Source organism: Callorhinus ursinus, unplaced genomic scaffold (assembly GCF_003265705.2).
Source record: "Callorhinus ursinus isolate GAN/ISIS: 27379988/994484 unplaced genomic scaffold, GSC_fseal_2.0 scaffold4, whole genome shotgun sequence".
Taxonomy (NCBI): Eukaryota; Metazoa; Chordata; class Mammalia; order Carnivora; family Otariidae; genus Callorhinus; species Callorhinus ursinus.
This window is the reverse complement of record NW_027397066.1, coordinates 5,353,811-5,378,449: the sequence shown is the minus strand read 5'-3', so window position 1 is coordinate 5,378,449 and position 24,639 is coordinate 5,353,811. Positions and strand designations below refer to the sequence as shown.

Genomic DNA, 24,639 nt, shown 5'->3' with positions numbered 1-24,639 from the left:
AAGGAAATATTAGGAACAGCTTTATGAGCTGAGATGATATGAAAATACCCCTTAGAAGACACAAACCACCAAAGATTATTCCAAAACCCCCAGATAACCTGATATGTTCTATATAGTTAAAGAACCTGCCAATAATAAAAACCCCAGACACCAAAATTCACTGGTGAATTCTAGCAAATATTTATGGAAGAAATAAATGCAACTCTCCCCAGACTTTTCCATGAAAGTAAAGTGAGAATAGACTTTCCAACTAATTTTATGAGGCCATCAATACTTTGATTCCAAAGACAGAAAGGCATTACAAGAAAAGTACAAACCAATATTCGTTATGAACTTAGATGCAAAAGCTCCCAGCAGAATTTCTGCAAATAGAAACCAATAATATATTTAAAAAGAATAGCATATCATGACCAAGTTAGGTTTATACTAACAATACAAAGTTGATTCAATATTTAAAAATAATCAATGCGATTCATCCTATAACAGGATGAAAAAGAAAAGCCATGTGATCATCTTGATAGATGAAAATAAACCATCTGACAAAATCCAACATCCATTTCTGATTGAAACTATTAGCAAAGTAGGAATTGAAAGGAGATTCTTCCACGTGATAAAGAACATCCGCAAAAAACTTACAGCTATCATACTTCACAGCAAAAAACTGAATCAGGAAGAAACCACTTCTATCTGCTCTAACCACTTCTATTAAACATTGTACTGGGGGCTCTAGCCAGTGCAATAAGGCCAAGAAAAAAATGATATGTACCCTGGTTGGAAAAGATGTAAAACTGTCTTCATTCAAAGACTCCATGATTGTCTAAGTAGAACTGATGGGATCTACAGAAAAGCCACTAAAACTAATGAGTGAGTTTAGCAAACTTGCAGGATACAAGTAAACAAACAAAAATCAATTGAATTTCTATATGCTATCAGTGAAAAGAAAACAATAAATGAAATTTTAAAAAGCAGTATGATATACAATAGTATTACAAATATTTACTACCTGTGGGTAAATCTGATAAAAGTACATCTAAGACTACAAATCACTGCTGAGAGACATTTCAAAAGACTGGAGTAAGTGAAGAACTACACTGCATCCATGGGTCAGGAGACTCAGTCTTGTTAACATGCAAATTTTCCCTAAACTGATCTATGGATTCAACAAAATCTAAACCAAAATCACAGCAGGCTTTTGAGTAGAAATTGACAAGTAATTCTGAAATTTGTACAGAAATGCAAAGAGCCTCTTCTAGCGGAAGCAACCTTGTAAAAGAACAACAAATTTACATATCCAACACTGCCTCATCCAAGGCAGTAAAACTATAGCAATTAAGAAACTGCTATTGGGGCGCCTGGGTGGCTCAGTCGTTAAGCATCTGCCTTCGGCTCAGGTCATGATCCCAGGGTCCTGGGATCGAGCCCCGCATCGGGCTCCCTGCTCTGTGGGAGGCCTGCTTCTCCCTCTCCCACTCCCCCTGCTTGTGTTCCTGCTCTCGCTATGTCTCTCTCTGTCAAATAAATAAATAAAATCTTAAAAACTTAAAAAAAAAAAAGAAACTGCTATCGGTATCAAAATAAACAAATGGATCGATGGAACAGAATAGAGATGACAGAAATAGACTGACTCATATGTGCACAACTGATTTCCAACAAAGATACAAAACCAATTCAGTGGAGGAAGAATAGCCTTTTCAAAAAATAAGGCTGTAACAATTGGACACGTTCTTGCAAAAAGAGAGAGAGAGAGAGAGAACTATGATTCAAGCTTGCACTATATACCAAAAGCCCCCACTCAAAATGGATCAGAGATGTAAATGAAAAGCTATAAAACTACACACACACACACACACACACACACACACACAACTGTAGAAGGAAACACAGGAAAAACCCTTTGTGATGTTGAGTTGAGCAAAGATTTCATAGGTATCTATCTATGAAAGGTATGTATCTATGAAACAAAAGGCTGACACATTTGATGTCATCAACATTAATAACTCTGCTCTTCAAAAAGTCACCATTAAAAGAATGAAAAGACAAGGCGCCTGGGTGTCTCAATCAGTTAAGCATCCGACTTGATTTCGGCTCAGGTCACGATCTCAGGGTCATGCGATTGAGCCCCGAGGCAGGCTCCACACTCAGCGGGGAGTCTGCTTGAGATTCTCTCTCTTCCTCTGCCTCTGCCCCTCCCCCCAACTCTCTCTTTCAAAATAATAAAACAAATAAATCTTTAAAAAAATAATGAAAAGACAAGCTGCAGAATGAGAAAAAAATACTTGCAAATCATATATTTCATAAAGGATGTGTATCCAGAATCTATAACAAACTCTCAGAACTCAAAACTAATAAAACAAACAACCCAACAGAAAAATGGGGAAAAGGTTTTACAGATGCTTCACCAAAGAAGACATATGGTTGGCAAACAAACATATGAAATCCTAACTAAAACCAAGAGAGATGAAAGCATATGTCCACACAAGGATTTATACATGACCACAAACAGAAGCTTTATTTTGCAATAGCCCAAACCTGGAACAGCTCATATGTCCATCAGCAGATTATGACCAAGTGAGTTGGGGTATGTCTATGCACTTGAGCTCTACTCTGCAACAGACAGAATGAACTGCTGATCTGCACAACAACATGGATGAGACTCCAAATAACTATGCAGAGTGAAAGGAGTCAAACAAAAAAGAGTATATTTGCTTGGCTTCATTTATATAAAATGCCTTAAAATGCAAACTAATCTATAATCATAGGACAGGCCAGTGGTTGCCTAGGAGTGGGGTGGGGTGCCTCTGGAGGGAGGGTTGCAGAGGGATACAGGGAAACTTTTCTGGGGGATGCATATGTCCATTATCTTGATTTTGATGATGGTATAACAGTATCCATATGTCAAAATGCATCAAATTATACATTTTAGGTATGTGCAATTTATCATATGCCAGTTATACCCCAACACAGCTTTTTTAACTACCTTCATATGCAATTTTTCATCTATCAGATTGACAAAATTCTGAATGTTGGACAACACGTACTCTTGACAAGGTTGTGAGGAGTCAGGCTTTTCAGAGAAGCTCTTTCAATTTACACCCCGCCCTCAGTGTCAGAGCGTCCCCCTCACTGCACACTCATCCATGCTAATGAACTTTAAAATTTTAATTTTAGCTATCCAGCTGACTGTGACCTTTCCAGACACTGGAGCTCCAGTCTAACGGCCGTAATAAGATTGCTCAGTGAGAATAGATTTTTAAGACAGGAAGCAGCATATGAGGATGATGCAAGTTTTTTCATTTATGCATTTTGTTCACTTTGCATTGACTCCACAACTTTTTGCTGAGTGCCTTCTAGGTGTCAGCACCATTCTGGCCACTGGGGATAGATGTGGCTGTGAAGAAGCCTACCAGAGTCCCCATCCCCCAGCGTGACAGGGCCGCTCCATGGTTCAGCCACAAATGGCCCATCAGGTACGCAGGGAATGTGTCAGATGGTAGTGAGCATAGGGAGAAAAACAAGCAGGCTCGGGAAGGGAGAAGCTCAGGGTGAGCTGTTGTTTCAAAGTAAGGGCTCAGGCAGGTCTCTGGAAGGTGATGGTTGAGCAGACACTTGAAGTGAGCGAGTGTGGGAATAAGATGATCTGGAAGGGTTGAAAACAAGCTCCTGTTCAAGCGTGTGTTTTCTTTTCCCTTTGTACGTGTTTGGAATGCAGGAATGATTTCCACATCCTTTCTTTCCAGTCTCTCGGCCCTCCCACAGTGCTCTGAAGCAAGCCTTTTTAGCACCTGTTGATGTTGGGATGGTAAGCTCAGAGTTGCAGGCCAGCCAATGCCTCTCGCCAGCTGGGTGACCCTGAGCGGTTCCCTGCGCGTCTCTGAGCCTTGTTCCCCTCCTTGTGTGCAAATAGAGATGCTAAAAATTCACCGACTCATCCACCAAGTGTGAACCAAGCAGTTATTATGTGTCTGGCTGTGCATGAGCTGCTCGAGACACGGTTGTGGATAAGACGAAATCACCTTCCCCGAGTCTGTCCATCCAGGCATGCTGATTTGTACAAATCACCAGGATGATTATATTTTACATAAGACACATAGGACCATGGGAGCATAAAGAGGGAACCAGGCTAGGTCTGGACATCAGACAGTGTTTCTCGGAAGGGACACTTAAGTGGGATCTAAAGATGTTAGCCAACAGAAGACCAAGGATGGCATGTCTGTGTGGGTACACAAGAGCATGCCGCAGAGAAGGGAAATGTCCCAGGAAGCAGGAACCCATCAAGTAAATACCCTGAAGCAGAACGGACACTGTGACTTTTCAAGGAATTGGGAAAGGCTAGGACCAGCCTTGATGGAGTCAGATGTTCATCTTACATCTCTTCACATGTGATCACCTGAGAGAACACCACTCCCTCTGGGAGGTGCTTCATACACGTGACTTCTTTCCTTCCTGGAGCTCTGAGCCATCACCAATGTGCAGACATTGTCATGGCACACCTGCCACTCATCTAGCAATCTTCTGTTGTTGCAAGTAATCTACATACACACGCTTGACAGTAGAGATTCCTGTGTTCATTTTGTAGATGAGGACTGAAATCTTGGAAGAAGTGGCATTGACAAGCAGCTTGTGTCAAGTCAGTTCACCTAATGCTGACCTATTCCCATGACATATCAGCTTCTGAGTGGATCCAACCTGCATATGCAATAAGAAAATGCCCAGGAAGTCCCCAGGACTTATATCCAAGAAGTGCATCTCAGCTTCCTATAAGGAGACCTCATTTTCCAGTGCCCACAGCTTTTATGGGGGCCTCCTAAAAGAGCCGACACACTTACCTCTCTGGAGCCACCACTCATCCTTGCAACCTGCTGAGGATGCAGGATCAGAGAGTAAATTGCCTGGGTGCTAATCCTGACTCCATCACCTACAAGCCTCTGAATCTGCATATGTTACTCAACTATGGGACCTCAGTTTCCCATCTGTAAATGGGGATGATGTTAGTATGCACCTTGCAGAGTTGAGGTGAAATGCAAATGGATTATTAACATGAAGTGCTAGAGCAGCCCCAGGCAACACAGTAGGTCTTCAGGATTGGCTCCCCATAGTTCTCCTTCTTGGTGGAGGGCCGAGGCTGGGTGGTGGGGACAGCTTATGCACAGCTGCTCACAGGGAAACAAGTGGTCTCCCAGGACCTTCCCTGGCAACCCTGGGCCCACTGCCAGCATTAGCTGTACCAGCAGCTCACAGTCTTCCCTGTCCTGCGTGTAAACTCTTCCTCACACGCACACATTGCATAAGTGTGGGAGGCAGGACTGAGGTCCTTATTTTACCAACTTAGAATCACGGGGACAGGGGTTCTGACAATTGAAGTTCTCAGTCCGAGATCATCTAGGATCATTCTCCCTTTGCAGACATCTGCCCCCTTAGCAAACATCCTTGGGGTCTCCACCAGAGAAGGATACCTGGACGTGGACCAAAGAACATTCTGGGCTAATCAAGATCTCACCACCTCACCCCATTTCCTTGTACCCATTACCCAAACAGGCAGCAACATTCAACACACACGGTCGTCATCTCTGAATGACCCAACAGAGATCAGAGTTAAAACAGAAGCAACGGGACTTCCAAAATCATCTCTTTAAAACCATAGAAGATATATTCTTACATTTTTCTTTCAATGCTAGTATAGTTAACATACAGTGTAATATTAGCTTCAAGTGTACAATATAGTGACCCAGCACTTCCCTACAACACCTGGTGCTCATCATGACAAGAGCTCTCCTTAGTCCCCATCACCTGTTTCACCCATTCCCCAGCCCCGCCCCTCTGGTAAACATCAATTGTTCTCTAGTGTTAAGAGTCTGTTTCTTGGTTTGCCTCTCTTACTCTTTCTTTTTTTCCCTACGCTCATTTGTTTTGTTTCTTAAATTCTACATAAGAGTGAAACCATATGGTATTTGTCTTTCTCTGACTGACTTATTTTGCTTAGCATAATACCCTCTAGTTCCATCCATGTCGTGGCAAATGGCAAGATTTCATTCTTTTGATGGCTGAGTAATATTCCTTTATTTTAGTATGTATATGTATACCACATCTTCTTTATTCATTCGTCTGTTGATGAACACTTGGGCAGCTTCCATATCTTGGCTACTGTAGATAATGCTGCTATAAGCATTGGGGTGAGTGTACCCCTTTGAATTAGTGTTTCTGTATTCTTTGGGATAAACACCCAGTAGTATGATTCCTGGATTGTAGGGTAGTTCTATTTTTCACTTTTTGAGGAACCTCCATACTGTTTTCCAGAGTGGCTGCGCCACTTTGCATCCCTAATAGTGCACGAGGTTTCCTTTTTCTCCATGTCCTCACCAACACTCATTTCTTGTGTTTTAGATTTTAGCCATTCTGACAGGTGTGAGGTGATATCTTTTTGTAGTTTTGATTTGCATTTCCCTGATGTCGAGCATCTTTTCACGTATCTGTTGGCCATCTGGATATCTTCCTTAGAGAAATGTCTGTCCATGCTTAGAAGACACAGTTTTAAGTCCAAAGGTCGTAACTGCAAGAGGCAAACTTGGAGAGGTCAAAGTGTTCTAAGTGCAAAGACTGGACCACAAACAATAGAGTTGGCAAAAATATATTTTGAAGAAAACCCAGATTTCTAACCTAACAGGAAGTGAGGCTGTGGGGGAAGGAGGAAGAGGAGGAGGAGAGGGCAGGATGACAAGACAGTATCTTCCGGAAGGAATTCCACACTGTGTCCCCTCTTGCAAGAAGAGCCTGAGCCCCAAGGTGTGAAGGGGTGGGGGGGGAAATGTTAAGAACTCCAGTTAGTGGGGCATCTGAGAGGAGATCTGCATGTCTTCCTTTCTGGGGCTCAGAAGAACAGCAGCCCAGGGGAAAGTGCACTGTCATCATGGTGCTGGGGGGGTGGTTGGCACAGTGGGGTCCCAGCAGCGGGCCTGAGGGCAGTGTCACAGAATCCACCCCCACCCTGCATGGCACAAGGAGAGCAGACAGGGGTGCAGGCCTTAGCTGGGGGAGGGCCCTAGAGCCTTTGATGTCACAGCCACAGAGGACAGCCCGGGCCACCAGCTGAGGTGGATGGAGACTGATAACCAAACCTCAGGCAGGCTGGTCTCACACATGAAGGTGCTTACCAAGGAGAACCGTGGGCCAGACCCTCTGGCTCCATGAAACCAGAATGCTAGTTGTGGGATAAAGGGAGGGAGAAACCCTGAAATCACCTGAGCTTAAACTAAAATTGACTAAGAAATCACTAAATTTGATGGGGCTTACCTGGCCATGAATGGATTAAGCTTTCTGCAGTGGACAGAATGTTGGCTAAAAATGGAAATTAAGTTGTTATAGAAAAGGAGAAAATGATGCTTTTGTGACCCGCCCATGTGTGTAACCTGTCCGCTGTTGGACCCACTATAGAAGGAATATTGCTTTCACAGAACCGTCTCTGGAAAAAACTCCATTCTCCAAGGCCACTCCCTCTACACACACCTCTTGTCTTGGCTTCTAGAGGTGCGGTTTTAAGGGAAACGTGGCCCATGGTTTTAAGCTTCAGGGCGCACACAGCCAAGGTGTCACAGAAGCTGGGAACCCAGGGGAGCCCATGGACCATCAACCCCCACAGCTCACCAGCAGGGATGAGTAAACTCACATGCTTTGAAAAATGAAGGAACCGCAGTACAAACCACCAGTGTTTCCCATGCATCACATTGGATGTTGCCTGTGTAAACTCCAGAAACAGAATGTATGAGAGGACAGCAGAGCAGATACGTGCGAGGGGCTGTAAACATGCGGTGGAAGCCAACTGGACACCAACAGATACCCAAGGCCCAGCTCTGCTGGCAGATCATTCCTTCAACATGCTCAACCCACAGGACACAGGGCCTCTGGAGCATCCAGACCAGCCCTATCACCCTGGGTCCTTCTGCTCAGGAAGATCCTCACCCCACCTTCCCACCTGCACTAAAAACCTTCCCTGCCTGGGCTGCACCCTTCCTTCTGCTTGCCTTGCCCTCACTTTCCCAGCCTTCCAGGCTCAGGTGCACTGTATATTCTTGGTGATCTTTCCCTAGTGGCCTCCAGAAAGAAGGGGCCCTTCACAATGCCCTGGAGACGACCCTGTATAGCCCTGATCAATGTCTGCTCTCCACTAGAGTAAGCCCCCCTCATTCACTCATCCATTGGACCCACACTAAATATCTCTATGAGCCAGGACACAACAGCACATGTCAGTGGTTGAAAGAATAAATGAACAATGATGCCAACTGCAGACCAGTGAAGTCAGGATGGTGCAGTGGGAAGAAATCAAGAAGACAAAGAGTTCGAAACACAGCTCTGGAACTTGCTAAGTGGGGTGACCCTGAGGGAGCTACTTGATTTATCCGAACCCCAGTTTCTTTATAGGTAAGTGGGAATAGTAATATCCACCTCTGAGTCCCAAGAGTTCTGGGAGGTAAATGAGAATCTATGTGGAAGAAATGCACACAGAAGGCCCTGTGAGAGAAAAGCCTGGACCATCCCTGTTTTCTTGCTGGCCACATTTGGCAGATATTTTGAGTTGACCACCCAAACCCTTTCTCCCCTTCTATTTTACTAGAGAATCTCAATTTGGGGGATGCCTGTTAAAATGGACATTTCCCATCATCCCTTGCAGCTGAGGTGGTCATGTGACTCGGTTCTGGCCAATGATTTGTAAGCAGACATCACCAAGTGGGGCTTCTGAAAAAGTTCCTGGTATATTTTGCTCATCTACTTTCTCTTTCTCTCAGTCTGGAATGAAGATGTGAAGCTTTGAGTTGTGGCAGCCATGGGGACCATGAGATATAACCTTGTGGGTGGAAGCCATGTACCTAGCATGGCTGAGCAGAAGAGTGGCATTAGTGACGTGGAGCTCCTGTCCCAGCCTGGACTGCCCACTTCAGATTGCATGTCACATGAGAGAAAATTGAACTCCTATTTTATTTAAATCACTAATATCTTGGGTTTTTCTGTTATATGCAGAACTCAATCTCTGAAGCCATGATTGTCTGCAGATCACTCAAATCTCCCTATTCAGTTCACAGTGCAAGAATTGGTAAGAAGAGTTAATTTTATGATTTATGATTGTTATGTGAAGTGGGTCTTAGATACTCCTAAACCAGTATGATAAGAAGGCAGATTATGGAAAGTATTTCCTTTATCCCAACTCTCTGATTTTATATATCATTTCTGTACTCTTTCTGATTACAGAGGCAATAGAGATTCATTTTAACAAATTTGGAAGCTACCAAATAGCACAAAGAAAAAAAAGAAAAGAAAAAATCATCTGTAATCAGTTCTCCAGGGGCAAGTAATTTCTCATACCAATAAAAGAAACTAGGGCTCCTTAGAGAAATGGCTAATTCTAAGAATGGGCCAAGCAGTTTACAAGATAAGCCAGGAGAATCTTGTAGTGCAAGAAAAGGATGAATTTGTTCTGAAACAAACAAACCCACAATGACGGGAGTACATCAAAGGGACCCAAAAACCAAATGAAATAGTTCCCAGTGGCCACAGCTGGGACAATTTGAACAACAAAATAAAGTAGCAGTGGATTATAGCCCAAAGTATAAAATAAATATCATGAGTCCATATTGATATTAATACATATTCAAAGAAAAAAATAAATGGGAGAGAAGAGACAAATCTCCCATGCACAAGAATTCCAAATAATTTGTATAAACACCCCATCTTCCAAGAGCGCAACTGTCCACTCCTTAAGTGTGGTCTGTGCATAGTGACTTTCTTCCAAAGGGTACAGTGTGGAAGAGGGCAAAACAATAACTCTATAGCGGAGAATCCTGACAAACACGACCTCATCCAGTTGATCAAGGGTAACACTAACAGTGTTAGGTCAAGCTGATGGTATCTCTCCTTGATATGATGTGATGAAATGGTATTTTCCCTCTGTAGTCTTCCTCTCAAAAACCCATACCCCCAGTCAATCATGAGAAGAACATCAGAAAAATTCCAACAGAGAAAAACTCTACAAAATATCAGACCAGTGCTCCACAAAACTGCCAAGGTCACCAAAAATAAGGAAAATCTGAGGAACTGTCACAGCCAAGGGGAGCTTAGGGAGACATGATGATTGAAAATAATGTTGATATCCTTGAGTGAAAAAAATGAACAGAGCCTCTGTGACCTCTGGGACAGTATCAGGCAGATTAACATGTGTCATGAGAGTTGCCAAAGAAGAGGAGAAGGAGGTAGAACAAAAAAATTATTTGAAGATACAAAGACCAAAACTTCTATAATATTTGATGAAAACTCTACAAGTCCCCCCAAGTCCAGTAAACCCCAAGCAGAAAACCACACAAAGGCAACCATAGTAGAATTGCGGCAAAACTCTGAGTTAAAAAAATAAAAAAGAGGCTGCTCTTATTATAAAAAAATTTAAAACAAGTAGAGGAAAAAAATACTGATATTTACAGAGAAACATTAAACCAATACAGCACACATTTTGTCAGAAACAAAGCAAGCCTGAAGACAGAGTGACATCTTTAAAGTAGTGAGTGAGAAAATGTAAAATGCTGCAAACCTGGAATTTTATACGCAGTAAAAATATCTTTCAAAAATGAAGTCAATAAAGAGACTTTTGACATAAAGGATGAGAAAATTAATCACCAGCAAACTTGCACTAGAAGAAATATTACAGACATTATGTAGAAGAAAAATGAGACAAGATGGAAATATAGATCTACATTTTTTTAAAAAGCACCAGAAGTTGTAAATATTTGCATGCACATAAAATACAGTTTTCTCATTTTAAATCTCTTTAAAAGATAACTGCTTCTAAAAAGTAAAATAATATCAGTGTATGTGGGAGTTTAACACAAATAGAAGCAAAATGTGGCAAACATCAGTAGGGATGGAAAACGGAATTGGAAGTATACCGTGTAAGATTCTTACACCATATGTGAAGGCACATAGTACTATTTCAAGGTGGAAAATGATGAGTAGAAGATGTATATTGTAGACCCTAGGGCAACCTCTAAAAGGAGAGGTATCGTAAGAAGATAAAACTGAATCATAAGAGACTCAGTGCAAAAGAAGGTAGTAATGGAGGAAAAAGACAGTATCAAAGAATGAAAAACAAAATAGCAACTTAGTAGACTGAAACACAATCACAATTGTATCAATAAACACATTCAATATAATGGTACCAACATCCCAGTCAGAATTCAGAGACTGTTGAATTCACAGTCTGTGGGGAGCCAGTGATGGTTCATTTCCTGGGACTGGGGGAGGAGACCCCTCCCCCTGAGCACACTACCCAAATAAAGGTAAACTTAACAGTAATAGTTACTGTTGTGGTTGTTATTGCTTTTGGTGTTGGTGAATGAAGGCCAGAGAAGCAAGGGCGCACACAAGGTGGCAACAGGATTGGCTCTCCTCACTCCCTGTAGCTGTGTGTTGGAGAATGGGTCAATGAGAACCCTAAGTAACGGCTTCTACCTCTGGCCCATCCTCCAACCAGGAGAGAAGTGGTAATACCCTGTCCTGGGCAGGAGTGAAGGGGTGGAGAAGGGCATAAATGTCAAGGCTAATGCAATGATACAATCAGCAAGATTTGGTCATCACATTTGGGGGCTGAGAAACAGAAAGATGTCTAGGATGACTGATAGGTTTCTGGCTTGGTACCATCCACTCAAGGAAGCTGATGAGTTCAGGGATGGACATGCTGAGGTTGAGGCATCTGTGAGGTGTCCAGGAGGAGATGTCCAGCAAGCTGTAGACATAAGTGTCTGGAGCCCAAGAAGAAGTCTAATCTGGAGATAAAGATTTGGGGTCATAAACATAAAGCTGTTCCCAAATCTCCCCAGTCAGGTTGGCTCTCAATCCCAAATCCCACAGCATGATTTTCACATATCTATTTTATCCCTTGCATTTAGCAATTACTTATTTTTGTGTCAGTCAACTCATTCAGACTGAACTTATCATAGAAGACAGAATCCACAGGAAGCTGGGATTCAGAGAAGTTTAGCCATCTCAACTTCATGAAGCTTGTAAGTAACAGAGCGCAAACTTGAACTGAAGTCCTCTCAATCCAAGTTCCCTGGAGCTTCTCTCTCATGAATAGGCTTCCATGTATTGTGGTAGGAACAGCCCCTTCTAGAAGGGTCACTGTGTTCACCTAGAGTGTCAATGGAAATGAAATGAGTCATCAAGCTCAATTTTGTGAGTGTGTAAAAATATCATATAACAAATAAGCTACATTTATTGTACACCAATATTTTATTGGACACGATGGACATAACAGCCAATATCTCCATTCTTTATGACACGTTTACTCTAAGGTAAGTATTAGGATCCCTGCTTTACAGATGAGGAGGCTGAGGTTCAGAGTGGTACAGTGACTTGCTCCAAAGTTGTCCAGCCAGGATTCAAATCTGATCTACCTGACTGCAGAAGCACAAGCTTCCCCGTCTTCCTGTTTGTCATGTAGCAGAGAAAGTAAATCAATAGTTAGTCTTTCTCTGTCTATTAACATAGGGAGTTATTATTAGGTTGAAATGCTGTATTTTAAACAGCTTGGGCACCTCCTGTTGTTGCTAATAGCCTCTTCAATCAGCCTCCAGCCCATAATTTTGAGCTATTTTTTGAGATCCTTATGTGCAATCTGCTTTCAACCATGCAGAATTCTAGCAGAGCCCTGTAGAAGTAGGAAATTATTAGAAAGTCAGATGGGTCACCTTCAAGGGGAAGAGGACACAGACGTGGTAGGCCCACACCACCATCAAGCATTTTACAGATGCAGTTCATCTAATCGTCACAACAAGGGATTTTCATCACAATTTTGTTGGTGACGACGAACACGAGGCTCAGAAAGGTCAGGTGACTTGCCCAGGGACACACAGCTCACAAGTGGTGGGATGGGATGAACTCAAGTCATCTTACACCAAAGATCATGCATTTTCTACTCCACTACCCTATGCGTGAAAATCACTGCTCTTTGTTCTCTCTCTGTTCACCGGATCTTCTGATGGGAAAGCTGGCCCCATCGACTCTTCTTTCTTACACTTGAACTACTTGCTCATGCTTATCCATAATGTAGTGACATGGCCATATGGCAGCTTATTATGGAAGAAGTATGACCCCCAGCAAAGGTCCCTGTTCACCACGCTGCATGCATGCTGGTGGGAAAGTACAAAGAAGACCTGGCCTTCTGGTCGTCAACAAACAAACTGTCTCATGGGAGATAGGGTTTGAAAGTCAGGAGATCTGGTTTCAAAACCCTATCCCTCCCTTGTAGGTGGTGTGATCGCAGGCAAATTACTTATGCTCTCTGTGCCTCAGCTTCCTTGGCTGCAAAATGGGAGTAGTGATGCCCACCTTGCTGGGGTATTAGCGAGGACTGGAAGTGGGTTAAAGTAGCTGGAAGGGTCCAGCAGTGACTCTCCTGCAGCAGATGCTTCATCAGGGTCCCTTGTCTTCCTCTTGCTGGTGACAGGATTCCCTTCTCAATCATTTCCTACTCTCAGGAAAGGTGCACCGCAATTTTATTCTTTGCCTGGCTTTTAGAAAAGTTCATGCAATGATCCAGTCTAGGTCTAAGGAGACATCACTGGCCCCACCACTGCTATGAAAGTGGAAAGGGTCAGAGCAGATAAAAGCACTCTGTGAAACCCAAGGACCTGTGTGCAGTTTGTTTGTTGGCAAACGCGCCCACTGATCGAGTCTGGGAGAAAGGGAGAGGGTTTGGGGCCATAAAGAGTATGAACCATGGGGGCGCCTGGGTGGCTCAGTCGGTAACCAACCAACTGACCCCCTGCCCTTGGCTTAGGTCGTGATCACGGGACCCTGGGATGGAGCCCCAAGTCAGGCTCCCTGCTCAGTAGAGTGTGCTTCTCCCTTTCCCTCTGCTGCCCCCCCTGCTCGTGCTCAATCTCTCTCTCAAATAAAGAAATAAATAGTTTAAAAAAATAATATGAACCCTGATTCTGCTACTTACTGGCTTTGTGACCCTGCACACATCACCTCATCTCCTTAAGCCTTTGGATTTCCTCTTTTATGAAAGGGGGAAATAACTCTAATTTGAGTTGGCAATCATATGCCCCAGTGGCTGGTACATTTTCTGGGCCCTGGAATGATAGAGGGCAAGTCTCTGTGGAACACAACAACATGTAGCCAAAACACAAGAACTAAAAATAAAGGATTCCTACAGAAAGCAAAACCGAGTGCCACCAAGAAGAGCTGTATGTAAAATGCATTTATTTTTGAAAGTTCCCTTGATAAAAATAGAATATGTAACAAACACAAAATGCAGGAACAAAGAGCTTCACTTAGACACATAGCCCATATGCAGCCAGACGTTACAGGGGTATGAATTGGGGGCTAGGGTCTCCCCCAGACCCGCAGAGAGGTGACACTGAAGGCAACAAGCGTTCAAGGCTGTCCCTCATGATGCTGAGGAGGGTAGACCCTATGGAAAATCGTAAGACCAGATTAAACTGAGTCCTTGAAAGTCGTGGGTGTTGGGGGGGTGTCTGCGTCTTCTGCATGTGTGACTTACATCTATAAGTTGTACACTATAAACACACACACACGCACACACGCACACACGCACACGCACACGCACACGGGCAGAGGAAAAAGAAAACCCTGTCTTCAGACTCCCCGGAGCTTTCCTTGGGACTAGTCCATGCCCAAGGCCCAACTGGCCTTTTTGGCATTTAGAAAGTTCTTCTTCTTTCTCCTGGGGGGAATATGCAATGAGATCTCTGGTTCCTTTGGATTTCTGAATATAAAGAGCTTCTCGCCTGTGTTTAATAAATCAATGGTCTCTGCCCCTACAATGGGCATGGCAGCCAGTTCTCCGATGGACTCCAGGGACAGATGTGGCCAGCTTCCTTTTCCAGGCAATACCACCCTCTCTCTGAGAGGGGGACATGTCTTCTTTAATATACTAAAGAAAGAAAAGAAGATCAGATTTGACATTCTTGGCAACTGACCCTCCTGAGTGTCCTGATGGACTTCTCCGGGAGAACTCACTTTGGGTCCTTAGGTCCTCAATCAGGTATCACTTTAATGAAAGGCACTGTGGTCATCAGATTGCCCCTGAAATGAGCTGAAGCCTGTGGCAAGTGGCGTCTACAGACAACTCGTCCTGACTCGTGACTGTTAACTTTGCAGAAGTTTTGCAAGCCTCTTGTCACCTTGTTGTTAGTTTGAAATTGGCCCTGGTCAGTGTAGGTACACCATGGAAATTGGGAAATGCTACAAATCAGAGCATCTGTCTCTGTCTCTCTCCCTACCTGCAGATGGTTCAACGTTTACCAGGACGTCACTGCCTGTGAGACTCATACCCAAAGCAGGCTGATGAGACCTGACTACAAAGCAAGAGTTAGAAGTCAGGCCAACTGCATTTAAAACAGAAGAATGACACTCTTTGGGGATGTCCCATAAAAGGACTGCGGGAATCCTGTCCATGAGTGGTCCAGCCCCTAAATCCCTGGATGCTCTTGGTAATGGCCAGGACTATACCAGCTAAAAGCCATAGGGTTCTCCCTGTGTCCAAGCAGTGCATGACACGGCCATGCCACTGAGGGTCACCTGCTGGACGTCACTGACAGGTTTGCTGACCCTTCCAGAGCAGATGTGGCAGATGAGGCTCCACTGCATCCTGCCCTTGCAGCTGGTATGAATCTGAGCAAGGATCCCAACCCAGCTCGGTGTGATTCAGTCTCTCGTCTTCCTGCCATAGCTCCACGTGCCTCCAGCAGGGCACAGGCTAGGAGAGTGAGCCAGGGGAGTGGGACCAGTACTCCTCCTGATCTGTACTCACTCCGCTCACATGAGTGCAGCCTGGGAGTGCCTTTGCTCCCCCATCCCAATCTGGAGGAACTGACTTCTGCTCCTTCATGGAGGACTTCACATTTATACAGCTTGAATTTAATTTTCTTGGTTTGGGCTCAAAATCCTGATCTAATTTCTTTGGGACTAAATTCTGACATCCAGACTATGATCAATGGCTCCAGAATTGTTAACATGGACAATTCATGAAGCTTGGCCTCAGCACCTTTACCGTAGCTGAGAAACTATGGAAGAGGCAGGACTCAGGTCACATACTTCCCTTGGACATCGACTGTTTCCAGAGCACGCACTGGATATGATCACTTTTCTACCCTATTATGAACCTACTTGACGTCACTCTTTCTCCAAAGGCTTTCCAGTGGGAAACACTGGATGCACTTGGTCAACTGTAGCAATCTAAAACTACCCTGCCCCTGACTTTCCTCTGACCTCCAGGTGTGCAGAAACCACAGCTGAAAGAGAGAGGTGCTCGATGGAGTGGAAAGATCACTGGCCTGCAAGTCTAGGGAAAGAAAGGGGTTAGTCAGATGCTCCCAAATCCCATGGCCACCGTTTCCCAGCTGCAGGCTTGACACCTCTTCCTCTGATCTCCCTGAGCTCCAGTGTTACCATCCCCACTTTCTGGAAGCCTGGGAGGCTCAGTGCTGTAGGTGGCAAAGGGCTTTGTAAACTATAAACTCCAAACAGCAATATGGATTTACTCTCCCTTTAAGGACATCCCGTTTGAAAATGGCCATGAGTTAAAATAAATATAGTAAAGTGCTAACAAATGATAAGAGAACATTCTCCCACTGATAGCAAGAGGCTTATCTTCCGCTCCTAAACTAAGTCCACTGTGAGTAAAGACCGTGGTCTTTCGGAAGGAATGTGGGTATGGCTGCAGTCACCCTCTCCCAGGTTCCTGGGCCCCTCACCTCCCGTCCCACTCAAGGCAGCCGGGCTGACCGGAGCAGGTGCCCAGCGTTACCTCTCCTTCCTTTCTCGGGCCCAGAGCATCTTCTCCAGTCCTCTGCTTATCAGTTCTCCGCGCAGTCGGCCTTCCAGAGCTTGCCACCAGCCCTGGTGCTTCCTGAAGGCAAGAAGGGAGGGTCTTAATATTTCCTAGAATAGACTTTTCCTGAAAAGCATGATGGCACTCCATCCCTCAACATGACCTTGGGCTGACAGGAAGAACTCATTTTCATGGTCTGTCTCTCACTCAAGGCACACAGATCGAGAACCTTCTCTGGTCAAGACACAATCTCTGCCTCCAAGGGGTTCCCAGTCCGGGGGTCAGAGCTGGGTAACGGGTGACATCAGTCAGACGGAAGGCTGCCTAGAGGTGAGGACACTTGAGGTGAGTCCTGCATCCCCACAGAGGGAGGACGCGGAGCGTGTGTGGAGGAACACCATCTATGTGTTAACTTATGGAGGGTCCACCATGCCCCCTTTCTCTCCCAGGTACCCTAGTACCTTACAACAGTGGACACAGTAGGAGCTCAAGAGTGCTTCATGAATATATTAAGAAAGTTGAGGAAATTCATAAAACAGCAGGGAATGGAGTCTAAATGGTGTGATAATTATTGCATAGAACGATATCCGCACATGGACAAGAGTCAGAAGGAAATAAGCAAACTCCCTGCGCTGTCAGGTTCTGAGCAGCAGGGCGCGAGGCTGTATACGCTGGGATTACTACACACGCAGATACTCGTATGAGTTTTACACACACTCACACACATGCACACACCAAACACACTCATAAAACCCAGCAATAGATAAAAATCAAACCCGGAAACACATTCTGGATGAAGAATTGTAAGAAAATGCTCTCAGCCATTTTCTTCAGATAGTCTGGAGACCATCTTCAGATAGTCACAGAATGTCTTCAGGACATTCCTTTTTCTTCTTTTTCCTTGTATGTATTTTTTACACTTCCTTTAATGTGTGTGTGTGGCATTTATGGCAGAGGAAACATTTTCTTAAGATTCTACTTGAAAAATAAATTGGTGACGAAGATAAAAGTCTGAACAAAATACTTAGGTCTCCCATGACTTAAAAAGGGTTCCTGGCCACTGGGCTGGATGTCCTGTGCTCCTGGAGCCATGAAGTGCCGACCAGTAGAGTGTGCGCTGGGCCTGCAGGGTCCTGCTTCCTCCCTCCTTCTGTTCCCTTCACGATGGAATCTCCCCCAACTCTTTCCCAAAAGCAGCCCGAAGCCGCACTCACCTCCTGCCCAGGTCGGCCTGCTCCCCGCCACCATCAGTCTCCACTGTGTGGTCCGGATGCTTCTGGCTGCCCGGGTCCAGCGCAGCCAGGAGCTCAGATTGCGAGGCCGCGGGCAGAGCCACGCTCAGGAGCCGGCGCAGCGTGCCCCCTGGCACCATCGCCAGCCTGGACAGGTAGGACGCCAGTCGCAGCTCCTAGAGGGTTAACGGGAAGCTGGTGACCTCACTGCCCTCACCGTGATGAACGGCACGTTTTAATGGGCGAGACAGTCTTAGGACGGTTTGTCCCACGGAGATAAATATCTTAGCAGCTCGGTCGTGAAAACACGTCCCCAAATTCACAGAGCTGTCAAGAAAAATCTGTGTGGTCCGCAACCCTGGCTCACTGCAATGCATCCAAAACCTTCATCTGTCCTCTCAACTGCTCGCAACACGCGCAGCAGAGCCGCACCTCGGGCCAACAGCAGGGCCAGCTGGTGAGGCTTTTGCAGTCCTGCGTGGAGCAAACAGCACAGCTCAACAAACACCTGGAATGCCCCCGGACCAGCAGACGGTGGAGGAAGCTAGGCTACGGGCACACCTGCATGGGTGCCGCGTGGAAAGAGCCTGTCTCCACAGGTCACGTCCTATCAGAGTTCATGTGTATTTCCTTCCAGAACTGACAAGATGCGGACATGGAGAAGAGCACTGTGGTTGCCGGGGGTCAGGGATGGGAGAGGAGTGGGTGCACCTGTAAAGGGGTGGCGCAAGGCAGGTCTTTGTGCCGATGGAACAGTCCTGTATCTTGCTTATGGTGCTGGTTACGTGAATCTACATGTGATGAACTCACACAGAACCATTCACACATTTTGTAACCAACGTCATACACTGATACAGTGCTAGAACTTGTAAGAGGCAAACATGGGCGAACCTGAGTGAAACATGGGGTGGGGTACTAGAACTCTCTATACTAGCTTTCTAACTTCCTGGGAATCTAAAAGTATTTTGAAATAAGAGGTTAAAAAAATGAGTGAGTATGGGTTCTGCACTCTGGCAAGCCTCGACTGGCCTCCAGCCCCACTGCACAGAAAGAACACTGTGTGTCCTGGGACAATGCCCTTCTCTCTCTCCGTGCTCAGCCTCCTTATTTATAAAGTGGGGTAACTATACCACCCACGGCAGAGGCCTCCACGAGAACAGAATGACTGCCGCATGTGGAACAGTCCCACACTGGCAAGGCACAGACAGCAACATGCCTTTCTTCTGCACTCCGGGGGACAAAAGTCTGAAGCCACTTCCACTGGGCTAAAGTCTGGGTGTCAAGAGGGCTTATTCCTGCTCAGGCTCTAGGGATAATCTGTCTTCTTGCCTCTTCCAGCTTCTAGCAGCCACCTGCCTGCCTGCCTGGGCTCATGGCCCTTCCTCTGTCTTCAAAGTGCATCCCTCCATCCTCTGCCTCCACCACGGTCACACAGCCCTGCCTTCTCCCTGTGCCTGCTCCTGCCTCCCTCTATACAAGGACCCTTTCCCTCCCTCCTGCGTGGATTTCTATTGTTTTAATTTTAATGTTTAAATTTTAAGGAATTTCAGCAATGTGGAAAAGCACAAAGATGAATGTTAAAATAATTATTCCAAATGCCTTTATCCAGAAATAATTATCAGTAATTAGGCAAGCACCATTCCAAGCATCTTTCTAGACATATATGTGGATGGATGGATGGATGGATGGGGAATGGATAGGGGATGGATGGGGATGGATGATGGATGGATGGATAGGTGGGTGGATGGATGGATGGACAGGTGGGTGGATGGACAGGTGGATGGATGGATGGATGGATGGATGGATGGATGGATGGATGGACAGGTGGATGGATGGATAGGTGGGTGGGTGGATGGATGGATGGATGGATGGATGGATGGATGGATGGACAGGTGGATGGATGGATGGATGGATGGACAGGTGGGTGGATGGATGGATAGATAGACACAACTATAAAAATGAGATCATAATGCACATCAAAGCATCAAATACTATTCAGTTTATGTATTTATTTTGTTAACTGCCTGCTCTCCCCACTAGAATATCAGCTCCTGGAGACATGGACTTTATCCCTTGTGTTTACTACTGAAATCCCAGGGCCCAAGACAGCCCTTGCTGCTTACTAGAAGCACAGTGAATATTTATGCATGAACAAAGCCTCTTCAGAGGATGTCAGGGTCTTTGAAGTCAAGGGGACTCCACCTTGTCTACAAAAGGCTGCAGTCACCCTGGAGCCTCGGGGGGCTAAAGAGAGGAGTTGAGAGAGGAATGGGGATGGGGTCCCGGCCTCTCCCACAGCACAGGGAACCTGCCTCGCTGGGTTAGTGCCATTCATTTCTTAAGGGGCACCCCCTTACCACGTGATTCGTGCGGCGATGAGGAAGTATCCTGCTTTAAAGGGAATGCGCAGTAGCATGAAACGGAATGGCTAGAGCATTTAAAGAGAGTGAAACCAGATTTCAGTGGTCAGCTTTGTTCCTGGTGGAGCCTCCTCTGTGCATGTTAAACTCGCATCAGAGAAGAGGAAACACGTCTGGGTGCCTGGCGAGTCTCAGAAAAGAGGCTGACCAGGACCATCACTGTTGCTGCCCCTGGGCCTGACGGGAACGTCCTCTGCCTGCTGGCCTGGTGCCAGGTGCTTGTCAGCAATCCACTCAGCAGCTCCCCAGGTCCCGCTGTCACCCCGCCCGTGCCGCAGGTGAGGACACGTGCACTCTGAGGAAGGCCGGCCCACGACACGGCTGACGGGTCCTCACCTGGCTGTACAGGGTCGCAAAAGTGTCGAACTCCACATTCTCCAGCCAATCCTCAAGCACGACGCTGTGGTCTCGCTCCTCTTTCCAACTGGAGTGCAGACAAAATCTACGTGAGTCCACTTTGGTTATAACATGATCCCAGGAGAAGACCATCTAGTTATTTAAATAACAATCACAGGGCGCCTGGGTGGCTCAGTTGGTTAAGCGACTGCCTTCGGCTCAGGTCATGATCCTGGAGTCCCGGGATCGAGTCCCGCATCGGGCTCCCTGCTCAGCAGGGAGTCTGCTTCTCCCTCTGACCCTCTTGGATCTCGTGCGTGCTCTCTCTCTCTCTCACTCTCTCTCTCTCTCAAATAAATAAAATCTTTAAAAAAAAATAAATAACAATCACAAATCTCATCTGTATATTTTTAAAAATCTATTGAAAGAGATGGCCAAAAGAGGCATATCTCTTCTTGTTCTAGAACATTTCTTTCGCAAATACCGTATTACAGAGGCCCGCCAGGACAGAGGGCTCTTCAAAGGGACAAGTTTTGTGGGAGCTGTATGGAGACATTTCTGTGGCTTTGCTAGGCCATCAGTAGTCCTACTTGGAAAACTCTCAGGATTAGTTGTCATGCTCAAGTCCTCGCCCACCATGTGACCCCTGTGTGGAAGCAGACCCAGAACCACGTTCCCAGCCTGGTCCTGGCTCCGGCCACAGAGGCTGGTGGCGCCTTTCCACATGGGGGCCCCCTCGGGCCTTCTGACTTCCATGTGAGAGGGTCTACAGCCTACCCAGTCCCTTAGCTGATAGAGGTGGTGCCGTGGATGATCCACCCTGTATTCTTGTTGGCTAACACAACCACAAACTCATGTCAAAAGCTTTTCTTGTGAGCAATTTCCACCACGAAGCATGAGGCATGCAAGAGGGTCATATACCCGAAAATCCTGGTGTAAACCAGGTCAGCGTCTCCAGGCCTTTTTTATGACATCCAGCCTCTCATACAATTAGTTCAGTGGAGCAGAACTGCACTTTGATGTTGTAGTTCCAGGAAAGCATAATCAAATACATTAAAATAACCTGTAAACTCACCACCCAGAAGTCACATCCGTTACAACTGAGTCTCTTTGCTGCTAATTAGTTTGTGCACGTGTGTTTTCTTTTCTTTTTTTTGCACGTGTTTTCAAAAACAGAATCACACCACGTCTCTCGTTTGCACCCCGTCCTTTCCACATCAACGTTATATTCACAGTGGAAAACTACGAAGTCATTAAAAGTATGTTTTCTAAGAGGTCTTAATGCCCTGGCCAAAGGATAATTGTCTGTTAATTAAGGAAGAATGCAAAGAACAGCCCTAACAAAAGATGGGGGCTCTGTCTGTTTTATAATTTTACAAAAGCAGGATATGGACTATTGTGTTCACAGTGAGATCTGAGTTAAGGTCTGTATTCACTGCATCACACTGGTGTTTGGACAAAGCGCTATGATTATGTACGATGTTACCACTGGGGAAGGTGGGATGAAGGGCACATGGACCTTCCCTGCACTATTTTTGCAATTTCTTGTGAGTCTACAACTGTTTAAAAATAAAAAGCTTAAAAAATATGTTAAGAGAAAACCTCCATGATCTTACAAAGAAAATAAACCAAAGTATAGTTAGATGTCAGGGAAGAAGTGCGCTCCTAAGTCAGCAGCTGGTGTCTGAGCACTGGGAGGAAGCCTCAGACAATAGCGTGACAGCCGGGGCCCACGTCCAGCTGAGCGGAGAGGCCAGGGGCCCCCAGGCCTGCAGAGGACCCATACCACACGGCGCCACCGCCGGGCACTGGGCTCACCTCTGCTGGTGGCGCTCCAGTAATTTCCGGCCCTGGCTCAGGGCCTGCTGCAGGACAGCGGAGACCTGCCTTCCAGAATCTGCATCCTCAGGCTCACCCAGAAGCCCGGGCCCATCCCCGGCCCACTGCTGCCGACTCGCCAGAGCCCGCTGTAGCTGGACTCCCTCCTGGTGTGCCAGCTTGTCTTCCAGCTTCCTCTCCAGCTCTTGGAGCTCCTGTGCACAGAAGGCGAGGGGTCCACAGATTAAATCAGACCTCCTGGGCCTGGCATGATCTGCTCTTGCCCGCCTCCCCTGTCCAGCTGTGCGAAATAGTGCAAGGAGGCCACACCGTGACCTCTCCCGCCTCCCTGCCTTCGCATACGCGGCTCCCACCACCTGCAGGGCCCTCCTCTGTTTGCCTGGCCACTCCCGAGTCTCCTTTTGAGCCCTGGCTCAAGAACTTCCTCAGGGAACGGCCCCTCAGGCCTAGGATGGTGCAGACTCCCTCTCTGAAGGCACCCACTCACCCTCCCCTGTATGTGCCCATCACAGACTGAATGTCTGTGGTCCCTCATAATTCCTATGTTGAGGCCTTCATCCCCCGCAGGATGGGATTTGGGAGTGGGGCTTTGGGGAGGCGGGGTTGAGTTTAGATGAGGTCATGAAGGTGGGGCCCCATGATGGGATTAGTGTCCTTCTAAGACGTGGAAGAGAGAGACCAGGGCCCCCACTCTCTGCCAGGTGAGGACTCAATAAGAAAGTGGCTGTCTGCAGGCCAAGAAGAAAGCTCTCAGCAGGAACTGACTGCCGGTGCCTTGATCTTGGACTTCCAGCCTCCAGAACTAGGAGAGAACCGTCTGTTGTTTTAGCCCCCAGGCTATGGTGCTTTGTTCCAGAAGCCTGAGCCAACTCAGACACTGTCCCATCTTTGTAGCTGCCTGAGGTCCCTGTGCCTTTCTGTTAGAGTGTGAACTCCAGGGGGCAGGGCTGCATCTCCAGCTCGGTATCTGCAGCGCTCAGCACTGAGCCCGCCAGATGGCACCTGTCACTGATATACGTTAAGGCACCAGCACACATTCATCCATCTGGGCTGAAGCCTGTGCCAGAGCACAGCAACCACGGTTGACACTGATGGGACCCATAGCATGCTGGGCACCGTTCCTAGTGCTCACATATATTAATGTCATTGAGTCCTTATAACAACCCTAGGGAATACACACTCTTATTTTCCCCATTACAGAGGAGGAGATTAAGGCAAAAGAGTTAAAGTAGTTTGCTGTCTCATGCAGCTCTTAGGTGGCAGAGCCAGAATCTGAGCCAGGCCAGGTCACGCCAGGGTTTGTGTCCTTAACCATCATGCTATACTGCCTCTCATTGGCCAAGCAGAAGAAATCTGCATTCTTGGGCCAACAGAATCAGATAATCTGGCTATAAGAGGCTGTCCAGAATGCAGACATATTGAACCCATTACTCACCAGAGAGGCCAGGGCTCTAAGTGGGAGCAGGGGGTGAAACTGCAGTTTAGTCCTAAGGGGCTTTGGATGGGCTCCTTAGAGGATGGTAGTCCATCATCTTCCTAAAATAAGTGCAGAAGAGTCTGCCTTTCTGCCAAGGAGCCAAAGCTTACATCAAATTGTCAAAAGGGCCTCAAAGCCCCCCCCCCATGGCTCAGAAACACTGCTCAAGCACCAAGAGTGAAGAAAAGGGGGCCAGAGAGGGAAACCAAGGCCATCGTGTGCTGAGCATTTGGGTTTTGCCCCCAGGGCCATGGAAGCCTTTGAACACTTCTGAGCGGGGCCTTCTAACACACGGACGTTTCTAATTACGACCATCCATCTTGTGGCAGCACCCCAAAGGTAAACATAACCAAACACAGAGCTTGCAAGAGCGCTAATGAGTTTCTGACAGCGTGTTCTGTCAGCACGCCCGGAGCCTAGTCGTGGACCACTCACTGATCTCAAACTGTCGCTGGCTGGCCCGGCCACTGCGTGGGGAAGGCAGGCTCGAACCCACAGCTG

At 46.3% G+C, this 24,639-nt stretch overlaps 1 protein-coding gene across 1 annotated transcript in view; it reads right to left on the bottom strand.

Annotated features, from left to right (window-relative positions):
- Positions 1-14,193: 14,193 nt before the first annotated feature.
- Positions 14,194-24,639, bottom strand: part of EVC2 (EvC ciliary complex subunit 2) — a 117,295-nt gene continuing 106,849 nt past the window's right edge. The window contains exons 17-21 of the mRNA XM_073891417.1: positions 22,641-22,855; positions 20,823-20,910; positions 18,049-18,242; positions 16,811-16,912; positions 14,194-14,935 (exon numbers count right to left, since the gene is read on the bottom strand). Of these exons, the coding sequence (XP_073747518.1) occupies positions 14,665-14,935; positions 16,811-16,912; positions 18,049-18,242; positions 20,823-20,910; positions 22,641-22,855 (870 nt within the window). The 3' untranslated portion in view covers positions 14,194-14,664. The remainder of the gene's footprint in view (positions 14,936-16,810; positions 16,913-18,048; positions 18,243-20,822; positions 20,911-22,640; positions 22,856-24,639) is intronic.